At 39.1% G+C, this 21,388-nt stretch overlaps 1 protein-coding gene and 1 long non-coding RNA gene across 11 annotated transcripts in view; both read right to left on the bottom strand.

Moving 5' to 3' along the window:
* C30H10orf67 (chromosome 30 C10orf67 homolog) overlaps window positions 1-21,388 on the bottom strand; it is a 145,208-nt gene that overhangs the window by 105,376 nt on the left and 18,444 nt on the right. For all 10 annotated transcript variants that reach the window (XM_070600794.1, XM_070600798.1, XM_070600795.1 and 7 more), the window contains 2 exons: window positions 13,200-13,343; window positions 11,586-11,660 (listed from right to left, as the gene is read on the bottom strand). In XM_070600794.1, the coding sequence (XP_070456895.1) occupies window positions 11,586-11,660; window positions 13,200-13,343 (219 nt within the window). The remainder of the gene's footprint in view (window positions 1-11,585; window positions 11,661-13,199; window positions 13,344-21,388) is intronic.
* Window positions 10,370-10,745, bottom strand: LOC139080412 (uncharacterized). Its single transcript, XR_011534894.1, has 2 exons — window positions 10,612-10,745; window positions 10,370-10,482 (listed from the first exon to the last, which is right to left on the bottom strand). It is a non-coding gene; the product is annotated as an uncharacterized lncRNA (long non-coding RNA).

Here is a 21,388-nt window from a genome sequence, read left to right as displayed (position 1 = left end):
ACAAAATCAATATATACTAAGCAACTGCATTTCTATACCCCAGTAATAAATAGTCATAAAATGTAATTTTGAAAAGGTATCATTTACCAGATCATCAAGAAAGGTATCCAGGAATAAGTGTAATAAAACTATGAAAAGTCTTCTTGGAGCTGGCCCTGCTGGTCTAGTGGTAAAGATTTGGCACTCTAACAGCTATGGCCCAGGTTCATTTCCGGGTCATGGAATCACATCACCCCTCTGTCAGTTGTCACACTGTGGTGGTGGCTCACACAGAGAACAAAACTAACAACTGGGATATACAACCATGCGCTGAAGCTTTCTTTTGAAAAAAAAATATACCTTTATGGATTTACTTGCAAAATGTTATTAAAAGCCATTAAAAAAGACATAAGGAAATGGAGAACTATATTCTGTACAGTATTGGAAGACTCCGTATGGGTGTGGTATCATAGGAAGACATTTGATCCTTGTCCCTGGTTCCTGACACAGAGCTCCTAAAACCCTTGCAATTTCCTGAGTGATAAAGGTGATAGGAGCATCTTTTGGGGAGTTGCTCAGTTTTTCTGGGTCTCTCCCGTGTACACATGCTACAAAGCTTTGTTTAATTTTCTCCTGTTATTCTGTCTCCTGTCAATTTAATTAGTTGTGCAGCCAGAAGGACCCAGAGTGGGTAGAGGAAATGTCTTCCTCCCCCTACAGTTTGGTGACTTGGACTGGATAAAATTTCACTGGCTGGACACTGCTCACTCCTGGACTGCTGCAGCTGAGAGATCCTGGACCCCTGACAAGAGCTGGCAAGAGGTAAGAGTTATTATCATGTCAGTCTCCCGGATCTCTGCCTGCAGGGTCCAGTGGAAGCAAGAGTGGTGAGTCATAACTGACTTCCCCCACCCCAAACATCCTCCTTTGTAACTGAAGATGGTATTTAAGATGAGAACCTCCACCATTTTGGAGAGTTGCTCAGGTTTTCTGGGTCTCTCCCATGTATACATGTTATAAAGCTTTGTTTAATTTTCTCCTGTTATTCTGTCTCATTGTGAATTTAATTTGTTGTCTGGCCAGAAGGACCTAGAGTTGGTAGAGGAAATGTCTTCCTCCCCCAACAAAGGCAATTCACATGGAGATGCAAAAGCAAGTGTTTGGTAAACAAAGGTTTGCTATGCCTTGCAAAGACAATGGGACATGGGGAGAACTTTGATCAAAAGGGCCTTGCCAGGTTCCTCTCTAGTTCATATCATAGTATGACACCATATTTAACATATAATACTATAGTTATCTATGGTGATAGCTCCTTCCTGAAACAGGGCTTCTAAGATTCTTTTAGGCACTTAGGGAGAAGGTCAAGTTTTCTTCCTGAGTCTTTTGTTCTTAAAAATAGTAAAGCCATGCAAATTCTGCTCCCTTACATCCATAAGGATAGATAATATAACTAATGGAATAAAAAATACCCCAAATCTGACCTACACATATACATGGAAACCTAACATATGACAGGTTATTTTCAATACACTATCTTGTGACCTTTGGGTATCCTTATGACAAAAAAAATGAACCCCTCCTTCACACCAATACTAAAAATCAATTTCAGGGGATTAAAGACCTGAATGTGAAAGATAATAATATAAAATTTTTAGAAGACTTTAAGATATAGCAGCATTTTTAAAACAAAACACAGAATGTGGAAATCATGAGGAAAAGACTAAAGTTTGACTACATTAATATTTAAAAAAAAAAACCTTTGGTTCATCAAAAAACACTATAAAAAATGGAAAGAATATTTCAAGAGAAGATGTATGCAACACATAACAACAAATAAAAGATGAGTGTCGATAATAAGTGACGAGAGACTTTCACATATTGAGGTATACGGGGTCACTTCTGGTTCAAAACTGATTTGGCCTGAACTGAAGAGGACTGACTTCTGGCCTATCACACAAACGTTGCACATCTGCTTTAACCATTAAAGACTGGACTCCCTTAAGATAAGAATTCGTATTTCCCCTATTGATAACGCCCCATTGGTCCCTTTCCCGACATCAGGGTCATGTCGACCTGCTAATTTGCTAATGAATACCTCTTTGAAACTTTGATGAATATATATCCGGGGTGTGTTTAATGTATGTTCTTTGTTCTAAAAATATATAAGAATGTACTGAAAACCACTGTTTCTTCCTTTGTGGAAACTGCCTTCCCAGATTATAATCCTCTCTCTGCCTCAAGTAAAACTCACCTTATCTCTCATCTGTGGAATGGTTACTGGTTATTTTCCATCAACACATGTTTTTAAGAACACTCATATTAATCAATAAGAAAACAAATAACAACAACAACAAAAAACTTGAATAGGCACTTCACAGGAAAACTGAATGATCAGTACATGTATGAAAAAGTGGTTAATCTTATTAATAATCAAGGAAACTCAAATCAAAGACACAATGAAATACAGTTTCATGTCTATGAGATCAACAAAAATTAAAAAGTCTGATAATATTAAGCCACAATGAAGAGGCAGAGTAACATATTTTTATATACTGCCGAAGGCAATGTCTTTTATTCAATCAGTTAGAAGACTGACATTTTCTTGTAAATATGGAAATACACATACCCTCTTCCTAACAATTCCACTCTTAGAAATATACCTTAAAATCACTCTGGCACATGTGCACACAAGACAGTACAAGAACACTCAGAACAAAACCGTAACAGGGAAAAAGTATTACAATGACAGATAAAAATATTGTGGAATAATTATGCTGTGGAATCTTATACAGCAGTGAAAATGAATGAATGATAAGTGTATATATCAAGAAGTATGAATCTCTGGAACATAATTTCAGAACAAAAGACAAGAAGAACACACACATACAACATTACTTTATATATATATATACATAAAGTTCAAAACGTATATTTAATATTATTTTATTTGGGAATAAAAATTTAAGTGCAAAAAATAAAAAAATGGGGGGATTATCAAGCGCACAATTCCTGATCATGGCTACCTCTGGGCGTGGAGAGCAGCAGAGACGGGATTGGGGAGGGGTGTAGCGAGGATTTCAAAGACACTGTTAATGTTCTTTTCCTTAAATAGAGCAGTTGTCACTGGGTATTTGGTGTGCCATGATTCTTCACACCCTATACATTTTATAAATATTCTTTCCGTATTCAAAAATTAATAAAGGCAATTTAGAAGTGATAAAATTATTATACACTCAGGTACTTTATAGAAGCTAGATATTTATCTGTAAGAAGTTAATAGTTTACATATTAAATAAGACTCAAACAACATGTGCAAAGCAGATTTAAAACATAAACATGATTTTTAAATGCAGACTATTTTCTGCTCTTCTCTTCTCTCCCTCACTTCCTCCCCCTTTTCCAGATTCAGTGGTGAGGGTGCCCCTGCCTCCCTGAGAAGACGAAGCCAGCCTCGCGCTCACTGCCAAATCTAGAGTCGCCTACAGCTGCGCGTGCACTCTGCTCGCCCTTCTTGCATGAGTGTGCTAGGGCTGCATAACACAGTTCCACAGGCTGGGTGCTCAAACCGCAGAAATGTATTTTCTCGCAGCTCTGGAGGTTAGAAGTTTGAGGTCAAGGTGTCGGCAGGGTCGGTTTCTTCTGAGGTCTCTCCCTTGGCTTGTAGATGGTCATCTTCTCCCTGTGTCTTCATATGGTCTTCCTTCTGACCATGTCTGTGTCCTGATCCGCTCTTCTCATAAGGACACCATCAGACTGGATTAGAGTCCACTGACAGGATCTCCTAGAGTCCACCCTTATGACCTCATAGAGTCTACACATAGGACCTCTTTAAAGCTCTATCTCCAAAAATGGTCACATTATGAGGTACTGGGGGTTAGGACTTCAATATATGAATTTGGGGGGGGGGGGGACAGAATTCTGCCCATAACTCTTCTGTTCAATGATGGAGAATCTCTGTTGTCCTTAAGAACAGCTCCCCGTCTTGTGCTGTGGATCGTTTTGCTTGGCGTTCTCAAGATCTCCCTCCTGCCCTTTTGGAGCTTAAACTTAATAAACAAAACCCTGGATTCTCACATCTCTTCCTCCTCCAGACTTCTCCAGTCAGTAGTGGGAACTATCCACCCAGCTGTTCAAGCCAAAAAGCTGAGAGCTATCCATGGTTCCTCCCATTAACTCCCCTCCCACATCTAATCCATTGGCAAATCTCATTGGCTTTACCTCTAAAACATATCCCAAACCCCTCCACTTCTCTCTGTCTCCGTCTCCATTGCTACCATCCTCTTCCAAGCCACCATCATCTCCTAGTGATTACTAAAAGAACCTTCCACTGTTCTTCCTGTTTCTATCTTTGCCTTCCTATAATCCATTCTCCTTGCAGCAGCTGTAGTAATCTTTGGAAAATGCAAGTCAGACATAAAGAGATACTAGACACTCACGAGAAGAGTTAAAATCTAAAATACTCATAGAACCAAGTAAGGACGTGGAGCAGCTGGAACTCTCCTACACCTCTGCAGGGAGTATAAACGGGTATGACTTTGGAAAACAGTGTGGTAGTATCTACTAAAACTGAAAATGTGCCTACTCTGTGATCTAGCAATTCTACTCCAGTGTATACCCAACAGAAATGCATACGCACATGTGTCAAAGACCACGTACAGGAATGTTCATAGTAGAAGCACCATACTTGTACCAGGCAAAAACTGGGAACAACTCAAAGGTCCGTCTACAACAGAATGGATACAATAGAATACTATACAGTGATGAAAAAGAACAAACTACTGCTACTTGCAACAATATGGATAAATCTTACCAATGTAAAGCTGAATGAAAGAAGCCAGACACAAAGAAGCAGGTATTCCATGATTTTACTTACATTAAAATTTAAAAATAGGCAAAACAAATCTATGGTGACATAAGTCAGATTGTGGTTACTGTTAGAGAGAAGGAGGTCATCACAGGGTGCCAGAACATTCTAATTCTTGATCTAGGTGATGATTCTCTGGGTATGTGCATTTTTTAAACAAAAATTTTGATTTGTAGACTTATAATCTGTGCACTTTTATGTGTGTATAGTATATTTCAATTAAAAGTTTACTTTTAAAAAGCCCTGCCTGTAAACCATTCTTGCCAAAAGGCATAAAAATTGAACTTGAATTGAATCAAGATTTTAGAGCTAAATTCTAATTTATAGGAAATATGGAAAACAGAGGAACAAGTCAGACGTCTTCTTGAGGAAGCAAACAAACAAATTCAGAATGTGGGACTTTGAAGGACAACTGCCTTATTCATGGTAAAAGTCAATTTCAAGGAAAAGAAGGAAAAAGAGAAAGGGAGGGAAAAAAAGAAATGCACTGCAACTAAAACAGTATTTCTTTTTACAACAAAGTAACACATGATGGTTATAAAAAAGTGAAGCATGATTGTTACAAAAATTGAAACAATACAGAAACTTCAAATTAAAAAGTGTTTTCTTTCTCCCCCATTCTCCAGAGTATCCTTTCGGACTTAAATATACACACACATATATTTACATATTTTGCATATATTTTCATATATACATATATGTAAATATGTGCGTATATTACTTTTGCCTTACATTTTTCACAAAATGAAATTTTACAATATTGCATTGTTCTGTTGAATTTTTTTCAATTAAAATATATCTTGGATATACACATAAATATACCTCAGTTTAAATGGGTGAGTGTTTTTCTATCATTTGCATCATTAAACAGTATTATTTCATTACTTTCTAGTAAAACCTGGATTATGATGCTGCTAGTTATCGTATATGTATTTTTATCCATTTTAGCTAGTGGAATAGATTACTAGAAGTAGAATTGCTTGGTCAAAATAAATGCACGTGTAAATTTTTACTAGAATTTGCTAAATTTTCTTCTAAATGATGGTACCAATTTGGGCTTTTACAGTATATGTGTTTGCCCATTTACCCACACCTTGCCAACACTAGACAAGATCAATCTTTTTAATTTCTGCCAATCTGATAGTTAAAAGCACTATTTTTTGTTTCACCTGCATTTGTTTATTAATTAGATTGAGCATCTTTTTATAAGTTTGTTGGCCATTTGGATATTATTATTTTAATTTCCTTTTCATATATTTTGCTCATTTTTCTATTGGGTGGTTCAGCATTATCTTAATAATTGGTAAGAGCTCTCAATATATTAGGGATATTAGTACCTTATCTGCATATTTTATTGCAAATATTTTCCCAGTTCTCCATTTATCTTCAAACTATTTTTAGTTCCTTTTCTTGTACAGAACTTTCTCATTTTATGGCTACTCTAATTTTCCTTTATGGCCTCCGGGCAGTGACTCCTGCTTAGAAAGCCCTTGCCCATTTACCTCATGTGCTCCTCCTCGCAACATAAGCTTATCTAGCACCCACTACGTCTCTACCTGCAAAGCCAAGATTGCTGCTCTCTAAAAGCGTGAACTCTACTGGGGTGAAACAGAACCATGTAAATAAATAAACTTGAACAGGGCAATTTTAGCAGTAGTAGCTGCTCTGAAGACCATAAAAAGGGCTGATGGGTTAGGGAGAGACTGGAGTGGAAGGTGGCTCCTTGAGCAGTGGGGGTCCCAGGAGACCTGCGGAGGTACCATTTGAGCTGCAATATGAAGATAGGGGCCAGAGGGTTCCAGGCGTTAACTCTGCGACAGGAATGTGCTCGGCAGATTTGAGGGTTCAAAAGCTACAGCAGAAAGAACTCAGGGATCCCAGGGATCAGGGCCAGGTCTCTGAAGGTCTGGTAGGCACAGACCAAGTGAGGGAGCCTCGAGTCCATCTTTAGCTCATATAAGACCACTGGTGACTTTAAGAAAGAGGGCTAAAGAAATAACTTACATTTTTCAAACATGTCTACTTTTTTTATGATGAAACATACACCAAAGTAGGGAAAACTATAATAGTCTGCCTCCCACTTATCTGCCCGTTTTGTGCTTACGTATTTTTACAGGAATCCTAGACATCATGTCGTTGATCCCTAAACATTTCACAGTTCATCTCTAATAATTAGGAACTCTTTTTATTTTTAACATATCACAATGCCAGCACCATGCTAACAAAATTAACAGAGTTTCTTAATATTGTTTAATAACTAGTCCATAATAAAATTTCTCCAAGTGTCTCAAAACTTTTTTTTAACAGTTGGTTTGTTCAAATTAGGATTCTAACTGGCCCCACAAGTTGCATTCGGTGCCATGTTCTAATTCTTCTAATCTAGGGCAGAATTTCTTCCATTTTCTCCCTCCCCTCCATTACCCAACCCACTGCCTTAAAGGACAGATAAAGCTCATCTCCCCATTCTTCCTCCTGTCTTCCTCCAGTAAGCATTTATGAAAACCCAAGCACTGTGCTAGGCACTGAGAAGACTCCTCGTGGTTTCTGTCTTCCTAGAACGCATGTCTGTGTCTCCATTTCTCTCATGTGTTGTTCCCACTGTCCAGGAGTAACCAGCCTAAAGGATAAGAAAGCACCTCTCTTATTCCTGCTCAGAGAATTCAAGCATTTCCCATTCTCTACAGAAGAACTTCAGAGCCATAGATGGGAACGGGACTCCCAGCTTCACCACTGACCAGCTCTGTGACCTTGAGTGAGTGCTAAATGTCGCCGAGCCTCAGTTTCCTGAACTATCAAATGGGGACACTAGTGCCAACTTTGAAGGCTTACTTCATGAGGTTGAACAAGGCAAAAGATACTGGACTTCATCTCTGGGAACCACATTTTGGATAAGCCATACGGCACGACACTTCTGTGGCAGCATAACTTCTAGTTAGCAAGAACCATAAGTCGGACTGTGAAGCTGTGAGATGGCTCCTGTTGTTAACAACACCGCTCCCTGAGCCACATCAGGAACTGAAGAGTCGATCTGGGGCCCAGTTCTTGCTACTTGTTCATTGTGAGGACTGAATAAAATAATGTATCTAAACCCTTTGTATGGTGCCCAACACAAAGAAAGCACCCAATAAAGCAGAGCTATTTTACTATTATTAATAAAGATATAAAAATAAAACAAATAATAAGATCAAACATATCTGTGCAAACTTTCCTAATTCTCCTAAGTTATTTAGTTTCACAGAATATTGCTGGGTAATCTGTGACTAGTGCAATCCAGGAACTGAATTTTTAATTTAATTTAATTTCATTGGCCACATATGGCTCGTGGCTACCCTATGGGGCAATGCAACAGCTGGCAGCACTGACCGTGTGCGGTTCTCTGACTGGGTCCTACTTGCCTTTTCACATGCTGTTGGAAGTGGGAAGTTAACTTGCTTGACTAACATCCCTCCTGCAGGTACCAGACCCTCTCTTCCATTTGGGTAAACCCTCTCCTTGATATTATTCCCTGGGATGAGCCATGTGACTACGGCTTGGCTTGGGTGGGCATGAAGGGACAATAACTCGGCCAGAGTCCATCTCGAGACTCTTGTAGGGATTATTTAGAAAGAGATATTCTCTCTGAGTTTGCTCTCACGTGGAGAGAATCTGCCTGGGAAATAAACCATCAGAGAAGGAGGCAAAGCAGGGAATGGACAGTTTCTTGATAATATTATTTGAGGACCTAGATCCAACTTTTCCTGAAGTCATTACTATCTAACTTTTCAATTGCATGAGTCAATAAGTTCTCCTTTTAGCTAATCTAGTGTGACTTAGATTTCTATCACTTACCACTAAAAATATCCTAATATACACTCTGCTGTCTATCTAGAATCTCTTCCATTTCTTGTCCACCAGCTGAGTACTTACTTTACAACTCAGCACAGATATCACCTCCTCTGTGAGGCCTTCCCAAAGTACCCCAGCAGAAATAACTGCTCCCTCTGTGGTGCTCCTATAACTCCTGGTACATATGTTTATCTCTGCACTGTACAAATTATATTGTTAGGATTTGTTTATAATCTCCTTGCCCCCAGTTCATCCCTCCCTCATCTTTGTAATGTCAGCGTCCAGTATATCGTAACGCACAATATTCGCTCGACATGTGTTGGTTAAATTGAAGATGAATTTGTTTTACTAAAAGTTATCATAGCCTAATATTTTATGTAGTTTGTCGCTGCCTTTTATTTGTTAAAATAAGTATGCTTATTGGGTGGAGCCATATGAAACTGCTGATATTTCACCCTTTGAGCTCCATAAATGGCAATTTCACATGGTGAAACATAATAAATATTGATAATGATTACAGACATCTTAAGGGCATTTTCTTATATCTGAAATCTACAGTCAGTGGACAGAAAGCTACAAGCCTAAATACTAACACAGGATAACAAAGGAGCAGAAAAAGACACCAACACCAAGGAGTGCCATGAATATGTAAAGTGCTTATTTATTTAACAAACACTTAGATGGCACTTAGCACATGCCAGGCACTATTGTGAGTGCCTCACAAGGGTCAATTCATTTCCTCCTCAGAACAAATCTGCGAGGTGGGTACTACTGTCATTCTCATTTGACAGGTGAGGAAACTGAGGCAGAGAGGCTCAGTATTTTGCCTCAGGTCACCTAGCAATTAAGTGGCAGAGCCAGGATTTGAACCCAAGTAGTCTGACTCTGGAATCCTTGTTCTAAAACACACCCTATACCAACTCCTAGCCATGATGCTATTCTGTGCTGGCAGAACTACTGGGGAAGTAATCTAGCCAACAAATGTAATTAAGAAATTGCTTATTGATGTGAGTGTAAGGATACTGTTTCAGGTGTGTATTTATTGCTGCATAATACATTTCCCCAAACTTAGTAGCATAAAACAATAACTGTTTATCATGCTCACAAACTCAGTAGGTCAGGGAATTAGGGCAGGTGTAGTGGGACGGCTTGTCTCTGCTCCACAATGCCTGGGGCCTCAGATGAAAGACTAACTGGCTGGGGGCTGGATGACTTCAAAGCTGGGCTCACTTGAGCCTGTGGACCCAGTACCCACATGCAGCTCCTCCAAATGGCTTGAGCTTCTCACAACACGGCAGCTGGATCCAGAGAGGGAGCATCCAGAGAGCAAACATTCCAAGAACAGAAGGATGAAGTTGCAAGGCTTCTTTGGACCTCGCCTCAGAAGTCCTGTAGCATCACTTCCTCCACATTCTATACATACAAGCAAGGCACTGAGGCCAGTGCAGATTCAGGGAAGGGGACTCAGCTGCGGCTCTTGATGGGGGAGGAGCAAGGTAACACTGCAGAACAGCAGGTGAGTGGGAGATAGTGTTGCCGCCATCTTGGGAAACAGTTTGGGACAGAGTCACCAAGATTGTTGACAGAGCAACCCATCCTGGGATAGTTTCAGCTGCAAGTAAGTGAACAGCTAACTAACAGTAACTTAAACACTCAGGGGGTTATTATCTCATGAAATAAAAGGGCCAGACACAGGGCGAGTCCAGAGTTACTTCAGTTGCTCAATGAGTCATCAAGGATCCTAGTGCTTTCCATCTTTCCACTCTGCCATCCTTAGCACATCCAGAATGTCTCAGTCCTTGGTTTTAGGTTGGCTGTGGCAATCCCAAGCATCAGAAGGAAACATAACAATGTCAAGCAAAGAAAAAGAAGGGGATTTCTTCCCATGAGTCTCTCTTAATTAGAAAGAATAACCTCCTCCCCAAACCTCACAGCCAGCTTACCTTCAGGTCCCATTGGTCAGGGACTTGACCTTGCCCACACTTATGCCACAGCTGAAAAGGAAGCTGGGAAAGAAAGATCTAGCATATTGGCTTCTATAATAAGAAGTGCTTCTGCTAATAAAAAAAGGAAGAGGGAGAAAGACTGTTGAGTCACCAGTATCTGCCACAGGTACAGGCAACCATCCATTCATGTAGCAATTATTAGCTGATTGCTAATGACGTACCAGGCACAGTGCTAACAGGCAGGGCACAGCAGTGAATAAGACAGACAACATCCCTGCCCTCATACGGCTTACAGTCTGGCACAGGACAGAGACACGTAACAAGCAATTACGTAATTAAACACAAATGTGTTCAGTGTTATGAAAAGAAGTATGCAATCACTGCCCAATTTGCTGTAAATAGAAGATATTTCTTTACGGAAGCATACTGAAATGAAAGACAAGATTATAGTTATAAATACTAAAAGAAGCAAGCACAAGATCTTTACTAAGCCTAAAAAATAATCAAAAACCAAGAACACTCCCATTATTGATGAGAGTGAAGCACCATGTCTGGCAGATAGAAGTGTCGCTGGCCTTAAAAAAATTACGTCATCGAGGGTCAGAGATCGCTCAGCAGCATTTACTAGAGACCTGGTGAGCTCTCTCTTGAGACCACTTGAGCTTCTTTTATCCAACTACATGCTCACCAAACAAACTTGGGATTACTTTGTCACTTGCTCAGGTGCTTTAAATCCCAGATTGGAATTTCCCAGTCCCTGGAGAGTCGTAACTGTCACCATAACGTGTTATTTTGGTGAATTTGAAGTGAGTGTGAGCAGTCTTAGGCCTGATCCCTCTTTGGTAACGTGAAAATTTGAGGGAACAGATCTTCAAAGCTAAAAACACAGACGGGGAGCCCCAGGTGAGCCCCATGCTGTGCACTCCCAGGATAGAGAGCCAGCCTCGCCCATGACAGCACTGAAAACTCACCTTGTACATTCCTTTGACGACAGCTATGGCATCAGCCAACTGCTGATTATAGCATTTTCTTATGCTATCCTCATTCTGAAACGAAAAGGAAATGCAATGAGCACCACAATGTACTTCTGAATACAATTCTCATACCTCGTAGGGAGGGACTCAGTATAAAACGATCATTCAAATCATCGCCATCTCTCCGAAACTTCAATTTATAACCATTTCTCCTGCACTACAGCTATTATGACACATTCTGTTTTCACTTATACTTAACCAAAAGCAACAGAGAGCTCATATGGATAAAATAAATCCAGATAATTTGAACATTTTATTTCATTTTACAAATCAAACTCTTTTTAGTGTCTTCCTCGAATTGCTTTTAAAAGTAGTAAAACCTATTTGTAATTCACATCCTCCTCTGGTCCTTGTACTTTTTGACATACTCATAAAAAGAAGTCTAGAGCTGCTAAGCCATAAACTAGAATCCTTTTCTGATTAATCAAATCTTTTGATCCTATCTGTTTAGGATGCCAATGATGGATAGTACATTATAAAAATACCCTTGATTCTGATATCAATTCTGATTCCAGCATGGAATGTGAACAACAAATGGGCTTTAGAGTCAGACAGAATTGGATTTTCATATCGTTGTGCCACTTACTATCTGTCTGACCTTACCAAGCGACTTAACCTTGACAGCTCAGTTTCCTTATCTGTAGATCAGGAATAGCAGGATTTCCATTTTAGGACTGTTGAGGGAGTGAAAGAGGAAATGTATTTAGAAGGCTTAGCATGAAACTTAGAATGGTGTGGTCAACAACAGATGGGTTTTTTGTTGTATAGCAGAGAAATAACAGGAATGCCTGTTCTTAATGACAGGTAAATATGCTAACCTGATCAAAGATTTTAGGAAATTCCTCAAAGTAGCACTTTCCATGTCTTTAGCTCCTATAGAGCCATTAAAGCACAAATGAGGTCATATAAAATTGTAGTTAGGAACCAGATCTCAAGCATCAAACTTTGTGGCTGGGAATCTAAACTCTGCCGGGTGTTTTTTGGGTTTTTTTTTTTAGTGAGAACGATTGGCCGTGAGCTAACACCTATTGCCAACCTTCCTCTTTTTGCTTGAGAAAGATTGTCACTGAGCTGACATCTGTGCCAATCTTTCTCCATTTTGTATGTGGGATGCTGTGATAGTGTGGCTTGATGAGCGGTGTGTAGGTCCGCACTGAGATCTGAATCTGTGGACTCTGGGCTGCCAAAGTGGAGCGTGCAAACTTAACCATTATACCACCAGGCTGGCCCCTAAATGCTGCCAGTTTTTTAACTGGTAACCTTGAGCAAGCTAATGAATCTTTCTGTGCCTCGGTTTCCTCATCTCTAAAAGAGTGATAACAATTTTCCCTACTTCATGAGGTTAATGTGAAGATTAAAGGAGTTGGTATTCAGCGTACTTACAGAAGTCCTTAATACATAGTAAAGCTATATCTACTAGCTATTATATGAAACACAACATATGCAAATTAAATTGCTCTCACAAGTTGCTAATTTCACAATTGCGTGCATACGCATCTCAGCACAAGATCAATTATACACACAAAAGAAAGGAAATGAGAGAACTTCTACCTGTTGATAATGGTTTTCCATTGCGAGGATCCTGTCATGTAGAACAGTGAAGAGATTGAAAGACTCCTCTTTAAGACGGTCCTCAAATTTCAATTGAACCAATTGTTTGAGGAATCCAAAATCCACCTGAAGAGATTTAGTTTCCTAAAAATGGAAAAACGTACTTTATTGTAGCAAGTAAGGGCCCTCTGTATAAAACATCTAGCATCTTGCCTGGTTCTGGGCATATGACCTGGTCAGGGACCTGTCCTGCCTTTTAAGGCTACCTCTCAAGTACTGTGTACATTGGGCAACTCCAGATAATCTGCTAAACTAATATATGCTAATGAAATAAGGGAGAGGAGGACGCTAGCAGTTTCCTCCCACAGGGAAGCGAATACCTGTGTTAACAACCACCCTTTGTTACACCTCAAAAGATACGGTTTTGCAGGAGAGGAAGAAATATTCCTCTACCCTCTAGGTTCTTCTGGCTGGTCTAAACATTAAATTAACATGAGAGAATAACAGAAGGAAATCAAACAAGTTTAATAACACGTATACATGGGAGAAACCCAGGAAAACTGAGTAACTCACCAAAATGGCCAAAGCCACCACCTGAAATATCACTTACAGCTAAAGACGAAGGAGGATGTTGGGGGCGGTGGTTTGGGACTTCAACGGGGAGGAAGGCAATTCACATGGAGGTGGAAAAGCAAATGTTTGGTAAACAAATGTTTGCCATGCCTTGCAGAGACAATGGGACATGGGGAGAACATTGATTAATGGGCCTTGCTAGGTTCCTCCCTGTCCACCACAACTGGATCATATTATATTATAGTTATCTATGGTGATAGCTCCTTTCTGGAACAGAGCTTCTATCTTAAATTCTTTTAGGCAGTTAGAAAGGTCAAAGTTTCTTCCTGAGTCTTTTGTTCTTAAAAATAATCAAGCCAAAGGGACACATTTTGGGGTGGCACATTCAGTTCCCCTACAGTTTTCAAGATGTGGATTTCACATCAGAAAAGATGGTCAAGAATCAACATCTGTTGTGAATCTACTAGCCAAGCACTAAAATACATAACAGTATGTTGACTAAGAACCATTTATGATCATCAGAAACATTGTATTTTTGTCTCCCACCATCCATTTAAAATATATTCACTAGGTAATCTTGCCCTGCCCTGAATAGAAACTACAGGCAATTCTGTGACTTTTCTGCTCATTCTTGGGGACAGAAAGTCCTACCATCACTCAAAACAGAGCCTCAAAATAGCATTTAGAATATGAGTATATGAGTTAAACACTTCCAACTTCATTCATAGGGGAGACTTCTCCCTGTACTCCAAGCTAAGGGCTGCAGTCGGCAGCTGCCTGTCTTTAAGGAAAAGAGTGTAATTTGCTCTTGAGCTTTCTCCGTCTCTCTCACTTCCTCCCCTACACCCCAGCTGCTGTGTCTCCCCCATTGCCAAGGCACAAGGGATAAAGAGGTATGGCTGTTCTTACCTGGTGGGATGGCTTCACCCTGGTCTGGCAGGGCATGAGAACTAACTCTTCTTCCTTTGGGCACCAACATAGCTTCTCTAGAGATTCCCATTGCTGGCACCCTCTCCCATGGATGCACATTGACCTAAGCAGCTGCTCCTCTGCTCTGGGTGGTCATTGCTACTCCTTCCTCAGTTCCTGTGAATCTAGAGTTCTCTTTCTTTTCCTTGCTAAGGGTCCTCTTTCTTTCGAGATCACTCTACTGGATAGGACCCAGAATGACCCCACATTGGCTCTCTCTTTTTCTCATAGGCCACATATGGTCCATGGGAAAACAATCACATATTCCTCACCCCAAAAACTCTGAAAATGGGGACTGACCTCAACTTAGCCACTCCATCTTCTTGTCGCAGCCATGTTAGCTTCCTTATGCATGGATCAAGCACCAGTCCCCTGAGTCTTCCAATAGCAAACATATTTCAAGTTCCATATGAGCCTGCCTTACTAGCCTTGAGTTCAGGAAGATTGCCTCTGTTTTCCCTTCCCCCGTAAAGAGCACAGCAATAGTGCTTTCTAGAGAAACTACTCCAGCAATTTTTCCTCTATACATCCTGATCACCTTTTTTATTATCTTTGATCTGATTCAAGAGCTTAGAGTCATTGATCAGATGTGCATATTCCCTTTTCAAATTCTGCAAATGGGATCTAACTCACACTCATGCTGGAATTTGATCCCTGGTGTTCTAGCATATTGAGAAGAAGCTCATTTTAGTATCCTGATACTCCGTGGAATGTTTTATTTTGCAGATGAGGCTATCAAGACTTTGAGAGATTAAGTGGCTAGTCTGCTACATTATGTGGCTGGTAAGTGGAAGTGCCCAGATTTGAACAGAGTTATGCCCGACTCATACTCTTTTTTCTTTATATTATATTGTCAACTCATGAAGGGTACTATGTTGGGAAATCATAAAAATATATATTCTAGAGCAAGTGAAGTCTTAAGGAATTCCTTAAATTCCAAGAAGAGGCAGAGATGACTTTGCTTTAGAAGAATCAGCCTTACATGGACTGCTTGCTCTGAAAAACGGAGGCACAGGAACCCTGGTATGATCTAACAAACTCTTACTGGATCACCGACTCCCACAGATACTATAAACTCTAGATAAAATATGGACAAAACACAACAACAACCTGAAGACTCTGGAGAATTAACAAAAGTAGGAGGATTCTGGAGGGGATTCAAAAGTTGGAAGAAGGAACTAATGCAGAATGAGATTCCTGTTTTAGTCTGGGACAAATGTGTTCAGTGACTTCACAAGGCGGCTAAACCTCAAATAGAAATCAGTGGGCTTTACGGCCTGAATAATGAAAGGACAGAGCAGCCAAAGCTGTTGGACGATGTTTGTGTGAGGGTCCTAGAAAGAAAAGAACCAAAGAGTAGGAGCCTAAAATCTGTATATAAACTGAACAGACTTCTGGCTGATCCCTGAAACACACACACGTGGAGCAGACTGCAAGCAGCCAACTGGAGATAAAAGAACTACACTGAGATTTGGGGTGACAACCAAGAGACACAGTTTTCAGACTGAATCCCAACAAGATTGTCATGTGCTAAAACAAAAACAACAGCAGTCTTCAGGGGAATATATATATCAGAATCTAGAAGATAGCACTCACAATATCCAGGAGATAATCCAAATTACTGATAGACATAAAAAAAAAATTCAGAAAAATGTGATTTGGTCTCAAGAAAAAAATGATTGAGACCAATACCACTATTACCCAAAGGTTGGAATTAGCAGGCAAAGATTTTAAAACAACTATTATAACTATGCATGACGAAGTAAAGAAAAATATGCTTATAATAAATGAACAAAATTGGCAACATCAGCAGTGACAAAAAATTTTCACATATTGAGGTATATGGGGTAGCTATTTTGGTTTGAACCTGATTTGGGCTGAACTAAAGAAGCCTGACTTATGGCCTATCCAACATACAGTGTATGTCTGCTTTAACTATTAAAGTAAAGAGTGCATGTAACACTATCTCAAAGTAAAAGGATGCACTGTTTGAAGATAAGGATGCATACTTCCTTTCCTACTGTGCTAGTATCAGCTCTCCTGAAGACAAGTTTCCTTTCCTGGACAGCAGGGTCGTGTTGACCTGCTAATCTGCAACACAGCATCTCTTTGAAACATTGATGAATATGTCTCCTGGGCATGTTTGATGTATGTTCTCTGTTCTAAAAAGCGTAAAACTGTACTGAAAACCACAGTTCTCCAGAATGCTTTCTTCCTTTTTTTGAGGAAGATTAGCCCTGAGCTACCATCCGCTGCCAATCCTCCTCATTTTGCTGAGGAAGACTGGCCCTGAGCTCACATCTGTGCCCATCTTCCTCTACTTTATATGTGGGATGCCTGCCACAGGATGGCTTGACAAGCTACACCTGGGATCCAAACAGGCAAACCACAGGCCGCTGAAGCAGAACGAGTGAACTTAACTGTTGCACCACCGGGCCGGCCCCTAGAATGCTTTCTTCCTTTGTGGAGACTGCCTTCCTGTATTATAGTTCTCAGCCTGGCTCAGGTAAAATCCACCTTATCTCTCTTGTCTATAGAATGGTTATTGGTTATTTGCATCGACAGCAGAGAAATAGAAACTATGATAAAGAAAACAAACAAATTCTAGAGTTGAAAAATAAAATATCTGAAATTAAAAATTTGCTGGAAGTGTTTAATAGAAGAATAAAGATGACAGAGGAAAAGAGTATGTGAACTTGAAGATAGATCAATAGCACAAAAAAGGGGAAATCATCTTTTAAATTTTAAAACTTTTAAAAGTGAACAAAGCTCAGGGACTTCTGAATTAATAATCAGAGATCTAACATGAAAGTAATTGGAGTGGCAGAAGGAGAGGACAGAAAGGATGGGGTAGAAAAAAACATTTGAAGATATAATGGCCAAAAATCTCCCCAATTTGGTGAAAGACGTAAAGATTCAAGATGCTGAACAAACCGCAGGCAGGGTAAATACACGTGAACCACACCCAGGTACATAGGCACCAAACTGTTGAAAACGAAAGATAAAAAGAAAATATTAAAAGCAGTCAGAAAAGAAAATAACAACCACATACAGGGGAATAACATTTGAAATGACTGAAGTTTCCTTATCAGAAACTAAGGAAGCCAGAATAACAGTTTAAAAGTGAAAAGAAAAAAAACTTGTCAACCCAGAATTCTATATTCAATGTAAACACACTTTATTTTTATTTATTTTTGAGGAAGATGAGCCCTGAGCTAACATCTGCTGCCAATCCTCTTCTTTTTGCTGAGGAAGACTGGCCCTGAGCTAACACCCTTGCCCATCTTCCTCTACTATGTGGGACGCCTACCACAGCATGGCTTGCCGAGCGGTGCCATGTCCGCACCTGGGATCCAAACTGGTGAACTCCAGGCCACCGAAGCAGAACGTGCATACTTAACTGCTGCACCACCGGGCCGGCCCCAGCCACACTTTAAATAAAGAAAATTATGCGAATTCATTGCCCTAATATCTTCAGTATAAGAATTGCTAAAGAAATTTCTTTGGGCTAAAAAGAAATATTACAGCCTGGAAACTTAGATCTTTAGGAAAGAATGAAAAGTATTGGAAATAGTAAATATCCAAGTAAATATAACAGACTAGTTTTTCCTCTTATTAGTTTACGATATATAGGATTGTGTAAAGCAAACATTCTAATTTGCATTTACAATGGAAGTAGAGGTAATACATATGATACCCAGGCATAAAGCGCAGGGGAGGGTGGTAAATGGACCTGCACGGTTGCAAAGTTAATACATTTTACGCGAAGTTGTACAGTATTAACGCTAAGTAGGCTATGATCTTTGCTGAAAGAAGGATCAAAGGACCTTTAGGAAGCATGGAAATTAAACTCAAAAATAAGTCCTGAGATACAGGACGCGATGGTTGGCAAAGAGACCGGTGAATGTGAGCAAATCTAAACAAACTCTAACTGGATAAAATAACATGAATAGGTAACTGCAAAAATATTAGGAAAAAAGTACAATTAAAATAATTGGCAGCGATAATGGTAAGACAGAGGGAGTGATTATAGATGACCGTCCTACATTTCTTGTGTTGTTTGACAGAAATTAGAAATTATGGTTAACTGTAGACACTATAAAATCAGGTATATATGGGGGCTGGCCCCGTGGCCGAGTGGTTAAGTTCGCGCGCTCCGCTGCAGGCGGCCCAGTGTTTCGTTGGTTCGAATCCTGGGCGCGGACATGGCACTGCTCATCAAACCACGCTGAGGCAGCGTCCCACATGCCACAACTAGAAGGACCCACAACGAAGAATATACAACTATGTACTGGGGGGCTTTGGGGAGAAAAAAGAAAAAAATAAAATCTTAAAAAAAAAATCAGGTGTATATGTTCAAATTTGAGGATAACCATTAAACAAAATGAAGATAAAATGATTAACTTAATTACTAGTAGAAGAGATAATAGGAACTAAAGAAAGTTTACCAATTCAATAGAAAGTAGGGAAGGAGAAAAAAAGAATATAGAGAAAAAAGAAGGTAAGGAAAAACTACAAAATAACATGGCAGGAAAATAAAAATATACCATTAACCACAATTAGTACTAACAGAATAAATTAGCTATTAAAAGAAAGAGATTACTGGATTGGACTTTTGAAAATCTGCTATACACAGTTTGTAAGAGACATGCCTGAGACACAATGACACAGAAATGAGGTCAGTGTAAGATTGAGAAAGATTTCCCAGGCAAATACTATCCCAAAGAATATTGATATAGCTATATTAGTATTGAATAAAATGAGCAATATGGCAAAAGGATATATATATATAGCTCATATTTATAGCATGTATACACACACTCAACAATGAACAAATACAGATTATTTTTAATTTCCCATATCCATGGCACAATGACAAAAAGTGACCTCACACAAAGCCGTCACACAAATTGCAACAAACACCAAATAATTTGTCTCACAGAGAATTTTCACTAACAACAAAGCATTGAAATTAAAGGTCAACAACATAACAATAACTGAAAAGCATGCTCGGAAACCTAACAAACTTCCTATTAAACAATGGGCCAACCAAATAAACAGAAAATTAGAGTATTTAAATATAAATGCTAGTAAAAATGCTACATATCAAAATTTGGGGGATGAAGATAAAGAAGTAACTAGCAAGAAATATATAGTCTTCAATGCTTATGAAAGAAAGGAAGGAGGCCTCAGAATGAGTGATCGTGGGCACTGGTAGCTGACAGCCCAACATCCATCACGCTGGTTCTTCCTTACTGAGAGAAACATGACTTGGTGGGGACAGAAATGTGCCGCGCTAAGATCCTCAATTCGCCAGAACTTCTTATAGTTAAAGTGGTCATGTGACACAGTTAAGGCCAATGAGAAATAAGCTGGGGTTTTCCATGGAAAGGTTTTGCTTTCCTAATACAGACACCACCACCCCTCTCTACTCCTCCCATATTCTCCCTTCCTCTGTGAAGTGCAGATGGAGGTTGGAAATGGAGCAGCCATCTTGCTACTATGAGGTCAGAAATAAGAAAGCAAAAGCGATTCACTAACAGTGGAGATCTGAAAAGGTAAAATGCATCTGGTACATGGATAACTCAGATGACAACTCCCGACCGTCTAACTCGACTTCTTATTTGATTGCGATGATATAGTTGCATTTTCTAAACATAGAGCTATATGCCATCTTAACTGATTCCTAGATCCAACTTAAAGAATTAGAAAAAGAAAAACAGGCCAAACCCCAAAATAGTAGAAGAAATTAAATAATCAAGATAAGAAATTAAATATAAAGATTATTAATTAAATAATAGATAAATAATAAAGATAATAATAAAATATGAACTAGAAAATAAAGATATGATAGAGAGGATTAATAAATCCAAAAGTTGGATCTCTGAAAAAAGTTGATGAAATAGATAACTGCCAAGATTCATTAAGAAAAAAGAGAGGAGGCATCTAGATAAAATTAAGAATTTAAAAAGAAGTATACCAGATAGAATAAAGATTTAAAAATAAGAGAATAATAACATTATCAATAAGTTAAAGATTCAGCAAAATAAATACCTTTATAGAAAAATATAACATCAAAACTGACCCAAGGAGATTTAAGAAAACCTAATACACCCATAACAAAACAACAACGGCAATAAAATAAGCACAGACAGTTTTACCTGCAAATTCTAACAGACACTGAAGAAATGGATAATTCCAATCTATGTCAACTATTCCACACTTCCTAACTCATTTTATGCAGGTACTATGACCTTGGTACCAACAACAATATAAGGAGAAAAGAAAATTATAGGACAATCTCACTTATGAACAAAGACCGAAATAATCTTTAGTAAAATAATAGCAAACAATGAAGAAATTCAAAAACAACTGTTATGGTCCTGTTGCGTTCATTCCAGGTTTACTATTCAAAAACTGAATTTCACCACATCATCAAATAAAGGAGAAAAACCATATGACTATCTGATCATCTCCATAGAGCCATGAAAAGCATTCAAATCCAGTCATTTACGATGTTTTTTTAAAAAATCCCTCTCTTAATTAGAAATAGGGGAAATATCCTTAATCTGATTTAAGCATATTGTATCAGAGTTTGGTTCCGCTGTATTAAAAAATCAAATGACAGAAATCAGTGGTGACAATGA

This window comes from Equus przewalskii, chromosome 30 (assembly GCF_037783145.1).
Source record: "Equus przewalskii isolate Varuska chromosome 30, EquPr2, whole genome shotgun sequence".
NCBI lineage: Eukaryota > Metazoa > Chordata > Mammalia > Perissodactyla > Equidae > Equus > Equus przewalskii.
Note: the sequence above shows the minus strand (reverse complement) of the source record. Positions and strands in the feature narration are given on the sequence as shown.